At 36.7% G+C, this 16,466-nt stretch overlaps 1 protein-coding gene across 1 annotated transcript in view; it reads right to left on the reverse strand.

Annotated features, from left to right (window-relative positions):
* The window catches only part of LOC114656855 (chromatin remodeling regulator CECR2), a 193,498-nt gene that overhangs the window by 35,098 nt on the left and 141,934 nt on the right, over positions 1-16,466 (reverse strand). Inside the window, 2 exon segments of the mRNA XM_028808445.2 lie at positions 1,185-1,311; positions 9,928-10,019. Coding sequence (XP_028664278.2) covers positions 1,185-1,311; positions 9,928-10,019 — 219 coding nt within the window.

Genomic DNA, 16,466 nt, shown 5'->3' on the forward strand with positions numbered 1-16,466 from the left:
GGTGGGGTTTGATTTGTCTTTAATTTATTTGTTTATAAATTGATCTATTTGTATGGAATGATTACAATAAAAATTAATAATAAAAAAAAAGTTGGAGGTGGGATTACATCAGGGATCGGCTGTGAGCCCTTTCTTATTTGCAATGGTGATGGACAGGTTGACAGACGAGATCAGACAGGAGTCCCTGTGGACTATGATGTTGACATTGTGATCTGTAGCGATAGTAGGGAGCAGGTTGAGGAGACCCTGGAGAGGTGGAGATATGCTCTAGAGAGAAGAGGAATGAAAGTCAGTAGGAACAAGACAGAATACATGTGTGTAAGTGACAGACAGGGAGGTCAGTGGAATGGTGAGGTTGCAGAGAGTAGATTTGGTGAAGGTGGATGAGTTTAAATACTTGGGATCAACAGTACAGAGTAATGGGGATTGTGGAAGAGAGGTGAAAAAGAGTGCAGGCAGGGTGGAATGGGTGGAGAAGAGTGTCAGGAGTAATTTGTAACAGACGGGTATCAGCAAGATTTAAAGGGAAGGTCTACAGGATGGTAGTGAGACCAGCTATGTTATATGGGTTGGAGATGGTGGCACTGACCAAAAAACAGGAGACAGAACTGGAGGTAGCAGAGTTAAGCTAAGATTTGCACTGGGTGTGACGAGGATGGATAGGATTAGAAATGAGTACATTAGAGGGTCAACTCAAGTTGGACGGTTGGGAGACAAAGTCAGAGAGGCAAGATTGCGTTGGTTTGGACATGTGCAGAGGAGAGATGCTGGGTATATTGGGAGAAGGATGCTAAGGATAGAGCTGCAAGGGAAGAAGAAAAGAGGAAGGCCTAAGCGAAGGTTTATGGATGTGGTGAGACAGAACTAGATGCAGCGGATGGAAAGATATGGAAGAAGATGATCTGCTGTGGCAACCCTTAAAGGGAGCAGCTGAAAGAAGACGACGACTTATACAAGGAACAAAGGGAAAAAAAATAATTACTATTGTTGCCTACATTTGATCTTTCTGACAGATTTCAGACATCAAAGTTTATCCATAGAGAGGATACTCCAGCATGCACAAAGAATACAAATAAAAACAAAAAAGTCTATTCTATAACAGTTGTCTAATATTTACTGTTAATGGCTCCCTACAAACAAGTATAAAAAACATTTCATATTGATGTACAGGATATCTTATTTACCACTATCTTCTCCATTATACTCATGGCAATTTTCAAATATAAGTTTGACATCTGAAACAAACTCTTCTTTTGTGATGTATTTTCCTTCATTTAGCTTCCTCTCAACAGTTGATAGATCCATAGGGGTCTGTCAAAAAATGTTATAAGTTATTAGAGATTTAATTAAGGTTTAGAAGTTGAAATAAATGTCAAGAAAAGTAACAACTGTTCTGAGTAAAGCCAAAGTTTCTTTCTGTAAAAGGTACATCTCACAAACTCTCCAATTTGTATGACAGATCCAACATGCTACACAAATGTGTGCATGCAAAGAAATTATATAAACTTTAAAGTAAAAAAATATTAATTTTGATCAGAAAAAGAACTGCAATGAAAAAAGTGAACTATTCCACAATATAGGTCAAACAACTGTAAATTAGATGTGATAGTGCCATTTACATTCCTAAATATACTGGCAGACCAGAAAATATTAGAGAAGAAATTTAAAATGTTTAAGACTAACCAGTATTGACATTTTAACTGTAGAGTATTATGAAGATACAGCATGAAACTTCGGGGGGAAAAAAAAAAAATCTAAAGAAGAAATCAGACTTTGTGCCCTCGACAACTGGATAAACAAAGCAACATTTTTTAAAAAGGCAAGAATATGAAAAAAAAGTTTTTCATTGTAGTATCACATCTGAATTGAAAACAGCCAGGAAGATAGTGTTCCATTTATGCAGTTTGCTTTCAGATGAATTGTACATTAAATAATATATCAAGGTAAAGTTTCCCTTAAAAGAATGGATGACTGCAACTGTCAATGTGAAATATCAAAGAATGCCAGCATGGAAAATAGACATCATATTGATAACAGAGACCATTTACTGCTTAGTCCTGATATTTACCATCACCTGCATTCCTACACTTACAACATCCTAGCCTCAAATAATCAACTTAACTGAAGTAAACACCACATTACAACACACATATGACTTACGGAGCCAACAAGGGAACATGGCGTTTTTTTTTTTTCGTGGGAAACCATCTTGTGCCCTCCTCATACTATACCCTGCATACCAGATACTTGAAGGTCACACCAGCTAATATTGCATGTGCACCACACACATTCGGATGAGCACCAAATACTGTATCATCACCATACATCATATTCTGTGAACAACAGGACATACCACTTAACAGTTTGATGTTGCACACACAATAATGCTCCACAGAAATGGATATTGTTAAGTGTATAAAAGTAGACTATACATTCAAGCCCATGTCATTGGATCTATGAAGCAGCAGTGCTAAGCAATGCACTACTGTGCAGTAAAAAAAGAATGACATTAGTTAGCTAACTACTACTTACTAGCTCACAGCCATCATCCTATTCACACAAGTAAAGAAAGGAATTCATATTTCACATCTTGATTGCATGTGAATTTTGCCGAGCCTAATGCAGGTACACTAATTTTTAAATTTTATTTAAAGAAAACATTCCATATGATCAAGTGTAACTTATAAAATGAAAAAGATATTACATACAATCAAGTCAAACTTAACAAAACAGAATTTAATCTCCATGCGAGAGAAACAGAAGAGAGTCAACAGCAAGAGCAAATCTTTAAAAACAACAAAGAAGGTAGAATATCCTTTACCCAGATTTAAATGCTTATTCTAAAATGGTATTAATTAGATCTTGCCATATTTTCAAAAAGTTTTGAACAGATCATCTATAACAGGTGAATGGGATTTTTCCAGTTAAGCAAGAGAAGTTTACTTGCTAGTAGTATGGTACAGGCAATTACAATCAATTTGTCTTTCTCCATTTTAAACCCATCTAGGAATACACCAAACACAACTGTTAATGGATTAGGAGGGATTGTTTCACCAAGTCTGTGTGATAGGCATTCAAAGATTTTTGTCCAAAGTGATGTTAATTTGATGAACTTCTAAAACATGTGGCCTACTGAGACTGGAGCCAGATTGCACCATTCACAGGTTGAATCTTGCTCTAGATACATTTTGGACAATTTTAAACATATAAATGTGATCAATAAAAGATTTTAAGTTGAATGATTGCATGCTTTGCACATACAGTATGTAGGGAGAGTGTATTATGTGCATGGCTATTTTCCACTCCCTTTCTGAGATATTAAGTGAAAGATCCTTTCAAAGATTCCAGGGTACAGTGGGGAAAGGAAGAGACCAATATGTTTTTAAATATTATTGAGATGCTGAGTCTTCAAGACTGAACAGTATATCTTCTAGAATAGAAATGGGTGGGAGGTAAGGAAAATTGAGTAGGTTCATTTTAGCGAAGTTTCTGATTTGAAAATAGTGGAAAACTTGTGTTGATGGGAAGTTAAATTTAAAATATAATTGTTCATAAGATGCAAAGACATTATCAATGTACAATTCTCTGAATGTTTTACTCCTGGACGTTTTCCAAACATTTAATACTTTATAGGTTTGAGAGGGTAGAAAAAGGTGATTATCATGTAGAGATGCAAAAGCTCTGCCTTGAAGTGCTCCCTGCATTGGCTGCATATTCTAAGTGAGTGACGGACGCTGGCTTATTGGTATATTGATGATAATTTGTAATTAAGGAGGCATAAAATGGCATATAAAAAAGCACAGGAGGATTTTATTTCTATTGCAGACCAGGCTTGTGTATATTTATCAATATTTGTCAATGTATATTTGCTGCCCAGTGATAAAACTGAAAGCTAGGTAGTATCATGCCCCCTTCTACTTTAAGTCTTTGTAGAGTTGCCCTTCGAATGCATGGATGTCTGAATTTTAAATAAATGAGGTTATAATTGAGTCTAATCTCTCTATTATAAAAAAAAAATCTCAGAAGACTTGGAAGGAAACGATACGTGATCTTCTTGGAAGACAATTTGACGTCCCGCGAGAGACAAGGCAATGAGAGAAAAGGACAGCTGCTGTACAGGCTTTTAAATTATCGATGCACAGCGCGACAAGCATAACACGCAGCAAGGCAGCAGCAGAAAGACAGCAGCTGATCAGACCGCATCTCCTCAGCGTACGTAGCGCACCCAGGGGGAGGACGGGAGGGAGTGTATGTATATGAGGATGCTCCGAAATAGAAAAAGAAGACTGGGAAGGATGTTCATCTTGATGGTATTGACTCTCCCTGCTACTGTGAGACCATCTATTCATATCTTGAATTTTTTTCCATGCTGAGAGCAAAATTTTGTTGAGAAAGATCTTGATATTTACTTGTAATGTTTACACCTAAGTATTTAAACTGATCTGACAAAAATAAATGGGTAGATGCCCAGTCTAGTATTGTGTGCTAATCACACCTTTAATCAAATTAATGCTAGTGAATTAAGGACTATTGGTAAGGAAGTTTGGGGGTCTGATATACTGTATACAGTACCCTATCATCTGTTTAAGTCCTCTGATAATCCTCCTAATCTCTGATGTGTTTTGAAAGTGAATGACCAATGTCTCAATGGCAATTGCAAAAAGCATTTGGGATATGGGGCATCCTTGTTGAGTATCACGTTCTAATATGAAGTTGTTTGAGATAATGTTAATACAGATGGAGGCTTCTGGATTAGCATAAAATAATTTTATCCATACACATATATTTGGGCCAAACCCAAATCTGTGCAATGAGCTGAATAGGTAGTCCCATTCAACCATGTCTGATGCTTTTTCTGAATCCTAAGATAATAAGATCTCTGGTGTATTAGATTTTATGGGTATATTACATTAAACACTGAAGACTACAAGCTAAGTGTCTGCCTTTAATAAATCTGGTTTGGTTTTGTGATCTTACAGAAGGATGCACTTTCTCTCTTCCTCTAGCCAGAACTTTGGATAGTATCTTAACAAAATTATTCAGAAGTGAAATTGGTCTGTATGGCCTTATTTTACTTTGGAAATATTGTAATAAATGCTTGGTCAAAAGTCTGAGGTAGAATTTTGTCATTACCTTCTATAAACTGTTACTAATAATAGTGGAGCTAACTGATTTGAACATGTTTTTTATAAAATTCCACTTGGTAGCCATCAGGGCCTGCTGCTTTCGCACTTTGGAGTGATTTTACAATATCCAGTAATTCTAAGAGTGTCAAGAGGTTTATCCAATTCCTCTGCACTAAGAGTATCTAGCTGTAGTATCCGAAATGAGTCAAGGAACTAATTAGATTCTGTCTTATCTTCTTAAAAACAGTAGAATATAAGGACTTATAGTACTCTCTAAACGAATGGATTATATTTCTATGGCCAATGATTTTATCTCCATCTGTGTTGGTAATTTCTGCAATTGCACTGCAAATGTCCTGCTTGTGGATTTGTTGAGCTAAATTCTTATTAGCTTTCTTCTCAGTGTTCAAAGTAATGATGTTGCAATTTAAATGAGTGGTTTAATTTTTTTTGTTGTGAAAATGTTAAATTCTTATTGCGGATCCTGCTTTTGTCTATAAAATGCCTCATTTGGAAGCCTGGAATATTCTTAACCTATTCTGGTAATTTCGCTGATTAATTGACATGTTTAACACTAGGATTTCTGAAGCCTACGAATAAACTCGTAATCCCGGCTCACCTTAAATCCCTTCCTACCTCTCCATCAGTGTCTTTTGTTTTGTAAATGTGTCGATCAACACAAGCAGCCTGCTGTCCCATCCCTCGCCTTGAAGCAGCTGAGCTTGCGGGCAAAAAGTTCTCCCCGCTCAAACCAAGGCTCCTGATCTGCGTGTGATGTGCCTGGAGTTGTATAGGGTAAATAATACAGTATATCGTTATTTGGAATACATGCATTTCATGTGTGTTCCGTGTCTACAAAGATCTGGCTAAGTGTAGGATGAAAGGAAATGCGTGAAATGCAAGAAAGGCAGAACACATACCTAAACCAGAAACTTTTCCCATGTTAAACAAATAATGATGAGAAGTGTATTACATTTGACTTAATTGTATGTAATCTTTTTCATTTTATAATTTACACTTGATCATACGGAATGTTTTCTTTAAATAAAATTTAAAAATTAGTGTACCTGCATTGGACTCGGCAAAATTCACATGCAATCAAAATGTGAAATATGAATTCCTTTCGCTACTTGTGTGAATAGGATGCTGGCTGTGAGCTAGTAAGTAGTAGTTAGCTAACTAATGTCATTCCTTTAACACCACAGTAGTGCAGTGCTTAGCGCTGCTGCTTCACGGATCCAATGACATGGGTTTGAATGTATAGTCTACTTTTATAAACTTGACAATATCTATTTCCGTGGAGTGTAACTGTGTGCATAACATCAAGCTGTTAAGCAATATGTCCTGTTCACAGAAAATGATGCACAGTCACACTCAATGGTATTTGGTGCTTTTTCAGAAGGCGGAGCACCGCGCGAGAGGCAGATTACACGACAGAGCTGGCCAGAAGGGAAAGGAGAAATGTAAAGGTAGCCTGTCTATGTTTCCTAGGGGTTTTCCCAGGGGCGTCTGTATCTTTTGGGGGCACAATTAGCTTCGCAGCTCACACCCCCTCCCTCAGCTTTATTCACGTTTCCGTGAATCAAGCGATTCTCCAGACCAGGTTCAAAAAGACGTGACAGGACATCAGCATTAATGTGCTCAGAGCCAGGTCGATGCCTGACTTCAAAACTGTAAGGATGTAATCCTAAGAACCACCTCATGAGACGGGAGTTTGTATCCTTTTGATGGTATAACCATTGAAGTGGAGCATGATCAGTTACTAATGTGAACTTTCGTCCCCATAAGTAATAGCGTAGTGCTTCTATAGCCCATTTAATTGCCAAACATTCTTTCTCAATAGTTGAATAATTGCGTTCTCTGGGGAGTAATTTCCTACTCAAGTATGTGATAGGGTGTTCTTCACCATCAAATACCTGGGAAAGGACCGCGCCTACCCCGAATGCACTAGCGTCTGTTTGTAGAATAAAATCTTTAGAGAAATCGGGATTTCGTAGCACTGGATAAGAAGACAAAGCTTTTTTTAAATCTGAAAATGAACGTTCGCAAGGTTCTGTCCATATAATAGGGCGTTTTTTCTTCCTTTAGTAAGCTCTGAAAGAGGAGCAGCCCTATTTGCAAAGTCAGGGATGAATCTTCTGTAGTAACCAGCTAGACCAAGAAAAGCGCGCACCTGTTTTTGCGTTTTAGGATGTGGATAAGTGAGCACTTCCTGTATTTTCCTTAATTGTGGATGAAGTAAACCCCTGCCCATGGAGTAACCTAGATAATGAGTCTCAGACACTATATTTTTAGACTTCACTGCGGCTTTTGATATGGTCCATCAAGACATTCTTGTTTAGACTTGAGAATGAGTTAAACATTGCTGGAAAAGCTCATGCTTTAAGGACCGTCAGCTGTTGGTAGGTTTAGGTCTGACCCATCTTATTTTCTCCAGGGTGTCCCTCAGGGATCAGTTCTTGGCCCTCTGCTTTTTATCATTATATACTTTCTTTCGATGCCATTATTAGACACCATGGTCTACGATTTCATTGTTACGCTGATGATAACACAGATTTATTTACACACAAGGCTTACGCAAATATTAGTTCCTCCTGCATTGGTTGCCTGTTTGGCTGACATTAACACTAGAATTACCAAAGCCTACAGTAAAACTTGGAAATCCGGCCCACCTTAAATCTCTTCGCACCTCTCTGTCAGTGTCTTTTGTCTTGTAAATGTGTTGATAAGCACAAGCAGCCTGCTATACCATCTCCCCCACCAAAAGTAGAAGGGCCCAGCGGAAGCCTTGATTATCTTGGAGTGAAGTGCTGGAGTTTAAGAGGGGAAATAATAGATTATGACATGCATGTCCTGGAATACAAAAGAAACACCACCATGCACCAAAATGTGGAGATTGGGCAAGATCGGGGGGGGGGAAAAAAAAAAAAAAAAAAAAACGTGGTCACTGATTACAACCACAAGAAGGTATGCGAATGAATATGAATAATATGAATGCTGCATTAGTGCCACAATGTTTTCTGAAATGTACTATACAGTTCATAAAATGAATAATTCCAAATATCATATATACCTGTGTCACTGTTTTTTGTCAGTGCGGCTTTGACATCATGAACCATAAGGTGCATACTAATTCAATGTGAGCAGGAACACTCAATAAAACTGAATAAAAAAAAAAATTCAAGTGACAATGACATACCAAAAAGGAGTGATTCACCAGTGTTTGTGTGTCAGCTTTTATCCCTCCAGATAAACGTTTGTTTTAACAATGTGTTTACATAGATTTCTGTAAACACGGAACACACATGAAATTATTTCCCCTCTACAACTCTAGGTAGCTCACTCCCAGATAATCAAGGCTTGAACTGGGAGAACTTCTTGCCCTTTCTGCGTTTATAGGAGGCTGCTTGTGTTGATCGACACATTTACAAGACAAAAGACACTGACAGAGAGGTGCAAACGGATTTAAGGTGGGCCAGGTTTACGAGTTTTTTTGTATGCTTTGGTAATTCTAGTGTTAAAACACTGGTTCTCTAAAAACATTTTCAGACTAGACAATGATAAAACTGAGGCTTTAATTGTTGCATCACCAGGCACTTAAAAGAAAATAGACAAATCCTCAAGAATAACCCCTGGCTTTATTCCAGCCTTGTCCACACAGGTTAAAATTCTTGGCTGTTATTCTTGACCCTACACTCTCCTTTCATTCCCAATGTTGCCTTTTTCCACCTTATGCAAATTTCAAAGCTGCATCCATTTCTCTCTGATACTGCAACTGTGACACTTATTCATGCTTTTGTCACCTTGTAACTTGACTATTGCAAAGCAGTGCTGTTTGGTATCCCTGCTCCGAGTCTAAACAAATTACAATATTTTGCAGCAAGAGTGGTTACCCACTTAAAACCCTGGGAGCATATTACTCCTACACTTCCAAAATTGCATTGGCTACCTGCTCCCTTTCGGATTCAATATAAACTTCTCCCTTTAGTTTTTAAAGCTCTTCGTGGTCTAGCACCACCTTACTTGTCTACTTTAATTTGTCCCTATACTCCATCACATACACTTCGTTCTTCTGACTCTTTGCTATTAACCATTCCATTTTGCAGATTGTACACTATGGGTGACAGGGCTTTTAGTGTATCAGGGCCACAGCTATGGAATGCCCTACCTTTGGAGTGCTGTGCATGTACCTCATTTTCTGTTTTTAAAATAACTTAAAATCTTAATCTTTTAAATATTACTTTTTGTTGTTATTATTTTGTTTGTATACTGGATTGTTTGATTTTACGTGTATTGTTGTACAGTGGCATTGGGCACCCTGAAAGACACTTTTAAATAAAATGCATAATTATTATTAAAGGAAAGCTGTCAAGTTTTGCATACTTTTACCAGTAACATTCTGAATTTGTGTACACATACATAACCAGGAATATTATACTAGGTCTTCATTTGGGAAATTAAAAGGTTGCCTGGTATTCATGAACAACTGGTTACATTTATTTTGTTTTTCCAATTGGAGCAAAGGCAGGTGAAGTGACCTGCTCAGGGTCACACAGTGTCAGTGGTAGGATTTGAACCCACAACTTCATGGTTTGAAGTCTAAAGCCTTAACCACTGTCACACTGCCTTCCCTCTGCTTGCCTAATGGTGTGTGAACTGTTCTACAACTTGAGAGCTGAGTTAATAATCACTGCAGAATAATAATCATAATTGTGTCCAGAATTCAGTATTAACACTTCAGAATTGCCTTGCTAGTACAAGAAACTTGGCTAATATGAAATCTGCAAAAATTGCTACTCACTTCAATGATTTCATGGTAGTTTGGTGCATATGATTCATCAACAGGTTCCAAGAAAGGCCAAGAATCTTCATGTGCTTTCAAGCCATCCAACACTAAATAACAAAAGTAAAAACATTAAATTTACACAGTACAAAAACACTGAAAGTGTTACTTATGCTTCTTGCTACCAAAAGTATATCTTATGCACAGTATGTAACAGTTCCTGAAAGAAAAAAAGAAAAAAAAAAAAAATCACAATTCAAATGCAACTTGTGCTAAAACTAATTGATGTTTTGGACTCTCATGCAATCATGAAATCAACTTCTATAACAGAAGTTTCAAGAAAGGTGGTTTTTCCATTATGCGGTTATATTTTTCAGATCCTTTAAAGCTCTGCCAGGTTGGATGGAGGTTGTCTGTTGACAGAAGGTCTTTCCACAGATGTTTAATTGGGTTCTAGTCTGTGAATTTCCCATTGGGATTAATAAAGTATCTATCTATCTATCTATCTATCTATCTATCTATCTATCTATCTATCTATCTAGTCTAGGCTCTGGTGGAACATCTCTCAGAGTTGTGTTGTCTTTGCTTTGTGCTTAGAGTCATTTTTGTATTGAAAAGTTACCATTTAGCCGATTCTTAGGTCCAGAGCACTCTGGAGATGGCTTTCATTAAGGACCTCTTTATACTTTGCTCCATTCAGCTTTCCCTCAACGCTGCTTAATCTCCTAAACCCTACCACTTAAAAATGATGCTGCTGCCACAACCTGCTTTACCACTGAAATTACATTGCATGGGTGCTGACCAATGCCTGGTTTTCTCCATACATGTTGGTAATCTTGGTTTCATCAAACCAAACAATCTTGTTTTCCACAGTCAGAGTCCTTTAGGAGCCTTTTAACAAACTTTGAGCAAGCTTCCATGTGTCTTTTACCAAGGAGAAGCTTCTATCTGGCCAGTCTGTCATATAGTTCAGGTTAATGGAATACTACAGTGGTAGTCACCTTCTGAACTTTCTGCCATCTCCACACAGGTTCTTTGGCGCTCAGCCAGAGTGACCACCGGACTCATGGCCACCTCTTTTACCGTGACTCTTTCTCCATGATTGGTTATGTTGGACAAGTAGCCAGCTCTAGGAAGAGTAGTTGTTCAAACTTTTCATTTAAGAATTATGAAGGCAACTGTGCTCTAGGGAATATTCTCTGCTGCACAATTTTTTTCACCTAGTTTTCCCTAGATCTGTGCCTTGACACAATGCTGTCTCTAAGCTCTGCAGGCAAGTCCTTTGACCTCATGGCATGTTTTTGCTCAGATACAGAATCAGGAAAAAACGAAGTGCTAAAATCATTTAAATTCAAAGCCACGTGAAAAAGTGAAGGGATCTGAATACCTTCTGAATCCACTGTAAGTCCTTACACATGTTGAAGATTTTGAGTATTACATGCAAGTATTTACTTAAAACATTCATTTCTCTCTCAGGCTATAGTCCTGATGTTAATATTTTAATTTTTAATAACAATATTCATTTTTTTTTTTTTTTTTTAAACTTTAAAGGCACATTACTGCCTCTATTTTCCTTTGTGTATGGAGTTTCACTCCGCTCAGACTCAATCTACAGTTCATGTGGGTGTAAACTTAGGAATCACTTAAAGGTTATAACTGAAGGACGCGAGAGAATATCAAATGTCACAACCGCTTCTTAAATATGTGTGCAAAGTACGAATGTCTTGGGTTTCTCTTTGACTATTAGTTTGTGTATGTGAAGAACTTGAAAGCTTCTTTTACCATATATTATACACAGGGCCGGATTTTCCTATAGGATAACTAGGCTTCAGCCTAGGGCCTCAAGATCAAGAGGGGCCTACACTCAAATTGTTAGCAAAATTTTATTATCTCTCATGTAATTTACAAACTTAAAAATGGAAGGTGAAAGGGCCTCATAAGTGGAATTGCCTAGGGCCTCTTTTCATATAAATCCGGCCTTGATTATACAATTTACCTATAAACACCACTTTCACTGTCACATGGAATTTAGAATGCTACATACCAGCTATCTCTCAGTTCATAGGCTTCATAGAGAAGTCTACATTGAAAAGGAACAAGAGTATAATAGACAACTGGAAGATCTACTGATTTCCAGTATGTAGTAACTATGATGAGCAAAATGATTCCCATTAAACAGAATTCACAGATTTGCAAAAAAGTTGAAAACCAAATTATTTCACCTTAACCAAAATTTAAATCACTAGCACATACTCCCAGCTCATCTGCAACCTTTTCTCTTTATACAAAAAGATGGCACAAGTCATTGTGCAGAATTTATGGGGTAAGGCATGGCTTGAGACAAATTACATGCAAGTACTTGGTTGCTACTAAAATCCATTGGCCTAAGTATATAGCCGTTAGCAAACCTCTGAGGAAATTGTTGGACCAGCTTACAGAGTTGTGAAAAGCGAGTGAAGACAGTGGTTACCTCTGACCTCAAATGAGTGGCACTAAAAGTTGCATTTAATCTCTACCTGTTGATGGTAAATTAACATGCTATGTTTTCTGCAATATTTACAACTTAAATGTTATAGTGTCATTATTATCACATGTACAGAGTACATGTTGCCACTCTCCAGTGTCATGATTGTGAGTAAAACTGCCTTACTTTGAAGTTAATGTCTTCCTTACCTGAAATAGCTAATTTACATGAAAACACTTGTGAAGAGAGTTAAATTAAAAGTTGATGGGGAAAAACACATGCTTTGGATGGCACTGTTTAGAACCAAATAGTGAATACACAAAACAAAAATTTAGTTGACTTTATTTATTTAAATAATTAGTACATTTCCTATTATGTATTACTTCAGTTACTCAAGGCTATAAGGTATTGTGTAAATAAGCAGAATTTTTTTTTTTTTTTTTAACCCCTTTTTCAAAGTACCCAATCACACTGCTGTCAAACTTTAGGCCCTTGGCTTTTACTGTAGTTCAGCAATTTGGACCAATAACCATTGCTCTGTTGCAGATCTGTGCCCATAATGTGTGATTTCATTATCTGTAATGTTGGAAATCCTAAGTGTACAAATCCTACAATTAGGATGTGTTTCAGGTGCCAAGGTTTCAGACATTACAACTGAAAATGATTCCAAGGTCGACACAGTATCTACCTTAGTACTGAATACTCGCACCAATGATAGATGTTTACATCAATCTGAAATATTAAAGAGGAAGCTCTTATTCTTGTCCACCAAAGCTAAAAACATCACAGATAAATTGTGTCTGTTCATTTATCAAGGTTGTACAAAGGAGAAAGTCTAGTGTTAACTTGATTTTAATACTTACAAGGAGGTGACAATTTACATATTTGGTTAATGTTTTGTACATTTGCTAAGATTGCTTGTGTTTTTTCAGATTATTAATGACCCAACTCATTATCACAATACTACACTGGATCAAACTATTGTCTTGAATTAAGATTCAGTGCAAAAATTATGCCATTAACACTAGTATTACCAATGCCTACGAAAAAACTTGCATCGTGGCCCACATTAAAAACGTTGACCTTTACAAGTACCATAAATTTACAATCAAATCAAATGTATGTTTTTATTCTATAATAGTAAGAATAAGGGCAGCTCACTACTCAAAACGGAGAAGTCCAGAATCGAACCGCGAACATCTTGATTACAAGTCAGCAGTTCTTACCCCTACACCACCAAAGCGGTTGTATTAAGGGCGTGTCAATGTTTCACCCTAACGCAAGTTCTTTTTCTGCAGTTATATTCTTGAATAAGAGCACACGTTTTGTTATACTTGTACCTTTTGTGAAAGTGTTTATTTGATATTTGGATTTCAGGCTTCACACATTATACACTTCATGTCTACATTTTGTCAATTATTACTAAAACATGAAAAACATTTCTGTTTTAACAATGTGTTGATATAGATTGTTGTGGACACTGAACACACATGAAATGCATGTATTCCAAATAATGATATATTATTTACCGTATACAACTCCAGGCAACTCACACGTAGACTTCAGCTGAGACAGGTTTGTGCCCTTTCTGCATTAATGTGGGGATGGGATAGCAGGCTGCTTGCTGCTTTTACTGATCAACATATTTAGAACACAAAAGACGCTGACGGAGAGGTGCAAAGGGATTTAAGGTGGGCTGGGATTACAAGTTTTTTTGTAGGCTCTGGTAATTCTAGTGTTAAATTGAATATGTTTTCATCACTACTTGTGTGTAGATTTATTCCTGATCTTGCCAATACAATAACATATTGTACAAGAACAATGCACACCTAGACTGCAATTCTAAATCAAAAAGTGTTGATAAAACTCAAACTTAATTATGGAGAATATATATTTGTCGTCATTTGTTTCAAACCACTGACTGGTCTATTCTGTGTAATGGGCTTAAAAATTATGTTGAATTCTTTGTCCACGCTTTGATTTAAGTACATACAGAAACATGATGATAGCACTTCTGTGTTACATTCTGAAGTCACATAAGGTGTCCCTCAGATCTCGGTACCTGCACCATTATATTTTCACTTTACCTACTCACCATGTAGTTAAAAAAGCATAGTATTTGCTTTCACTCTTTTGTACATGATACTCAGATATATGTTTCTATCAGATAAAATTATTCTACTTCTTTTATATCCTTAATGTATGGTGTCAATGAAACAAATGATGGGAAGAGCTGAATTCGACATTGAATTCAGAAAAAATGAAAATGTTATAAATTGGTGAGAATACTACAGACGATAAAGCACTATCAATTTTTTTTAATATAGTAAGTCTAAACATTAATGTTAATGAATCAGAAAGAAATTAAGGTATTACCTTTATACCAAGCACATAACACTATACAAAATTAATTTTTTCCTTCTTACATAGAAAAAAAAGACTATTTCCAAGAAGTAAAAAATACAAATATGTTACTGCATGCATTTATTTCTAGTAGAATGGACTACTGCACTGCGTCCATTATAGGCTGTTCAAATTGCTCTATCTGTACATTTCAGTGAATGTAAAATACTGCTGCAGAGACCACTGAAGAACTAGAAAATACAACCAAGTAATTCTGATTCTTAATTCTTTAGACTGGCTTCCAGTTAAGGGCAGATTTCAAAATTATTTTACTTGCATATACAGCTTTAAATGACCTAGGTCATATATACTACACTTATCTGAACTTAGCAATACATAAACATTGGGGAATGCATTACAATCTCAAGATTTCAATCTAAAGAATATTCCAAGTGGGTGGTCAAACGTTTAGGTCCATTACTTCAAGTACAAGAAACATTGCTTTAGTCCAGTTTAGCACAACCAGTGCTGCTGCTAAGTTGTTTATATTGAATCTCCATTAGTTACTTGCACAAAAACATAAGACAAATAATTACAATTGTTTTCACAGTATTTTGGTGTTATTTCTGCATTGCCAAGCCCCTAATCCTGCCCATGGGAGGCAACACCAGATATAACGTGAGCTATGGAATACAAGCCTGTAAGGATTCAATATTCTTATTAGACTGTCCAACATGATACAACATTGTAATGGTTGGCTAGCCGGCCTAGGTCATCATAACTGTGGAGATATCTGTTCCCCAGACTCTCCCATATGTCCTCCAGTTTATCTTCTATATTGCCAATGACCATATCTCAACTATTATGATATTAATGGACTAAAATTACAATTGTTCATGTTAGTCAAACTGAAATTGTTCAGTTTTAGTGTATGTTCAACCTAATGTGTGTCTATGTAGATAAATGATATATGGTTTAATTATTTCTGCCAATAAATTATTGCAGAAAACTTGAAACTAAATGATGTTAATTTCTCTAATGACAATAGTGGCTAACAAACTAAAACTAAAAATAAAAATAGGTTGCTCCTGGAACAAATATGCAAATGCAAGATCTGAAAAATCCTAAAAATGAGACATAGTAGGGGAAAAAAAATGTAAATACTTAAATTTACAAAAGATCACCTGTACATATTCTATATTTTTCCCTTTGAATAGTTATATTTCATATGTGATACTTGTTTATTTTGCATGTTTTCAATAAGGTGGACTAATAAGAGTAGCGGAGTAGCAAAGTGGATAGCACTTTCGCCTTTAAGCTCCCATGTCCTGGATTTGAACCCTGGCCTGGGTGACTGTACGGTCAAGTGTCGTGTTCAGCGGGGGTTATGCTCCTGAAATACCTTGCGGAAATGGAAACAGCAGATACTGAAACATTCATCCTATGAGGAATATGGGGTTGGGTTCTGACAAGACCATATTCAGAATACACTTTTGCTACCCATTACCATAAGCAAAAGATTTTGTGTGAAAATTAAATAAGCTCATCACAACATCTCCTGGGCAGGTCCAGCAGGGGAGATGGGACTGAAGATGTGTCACCCCTCTGCTCTCGTACCCTTGAGGCTCATTAATGATCCTTCCACAGGTTTTCCTATGGAAACCTTGGTATTACTTTTACTTCCTCTAGTAGATAGTGAAGTTTGATCTGAGGACCTAACTAAACCATCCAATCGGTAGTAGGGACAGAG

This window comes from Erpetoichthys calabaricus, chromosome 1 (assembly GCF_900747795.2).
Source record: "Erpetoichthys calabaricus chromosome 1, fErpCal1.3, whole genome shotgun sequence".
NCBI lineage: Eukaryota > Metazoa > Chordata > Cladistia > Polypteriformes > Polypteridae > Erpetoichthys > Erpetoichthys calabaricus.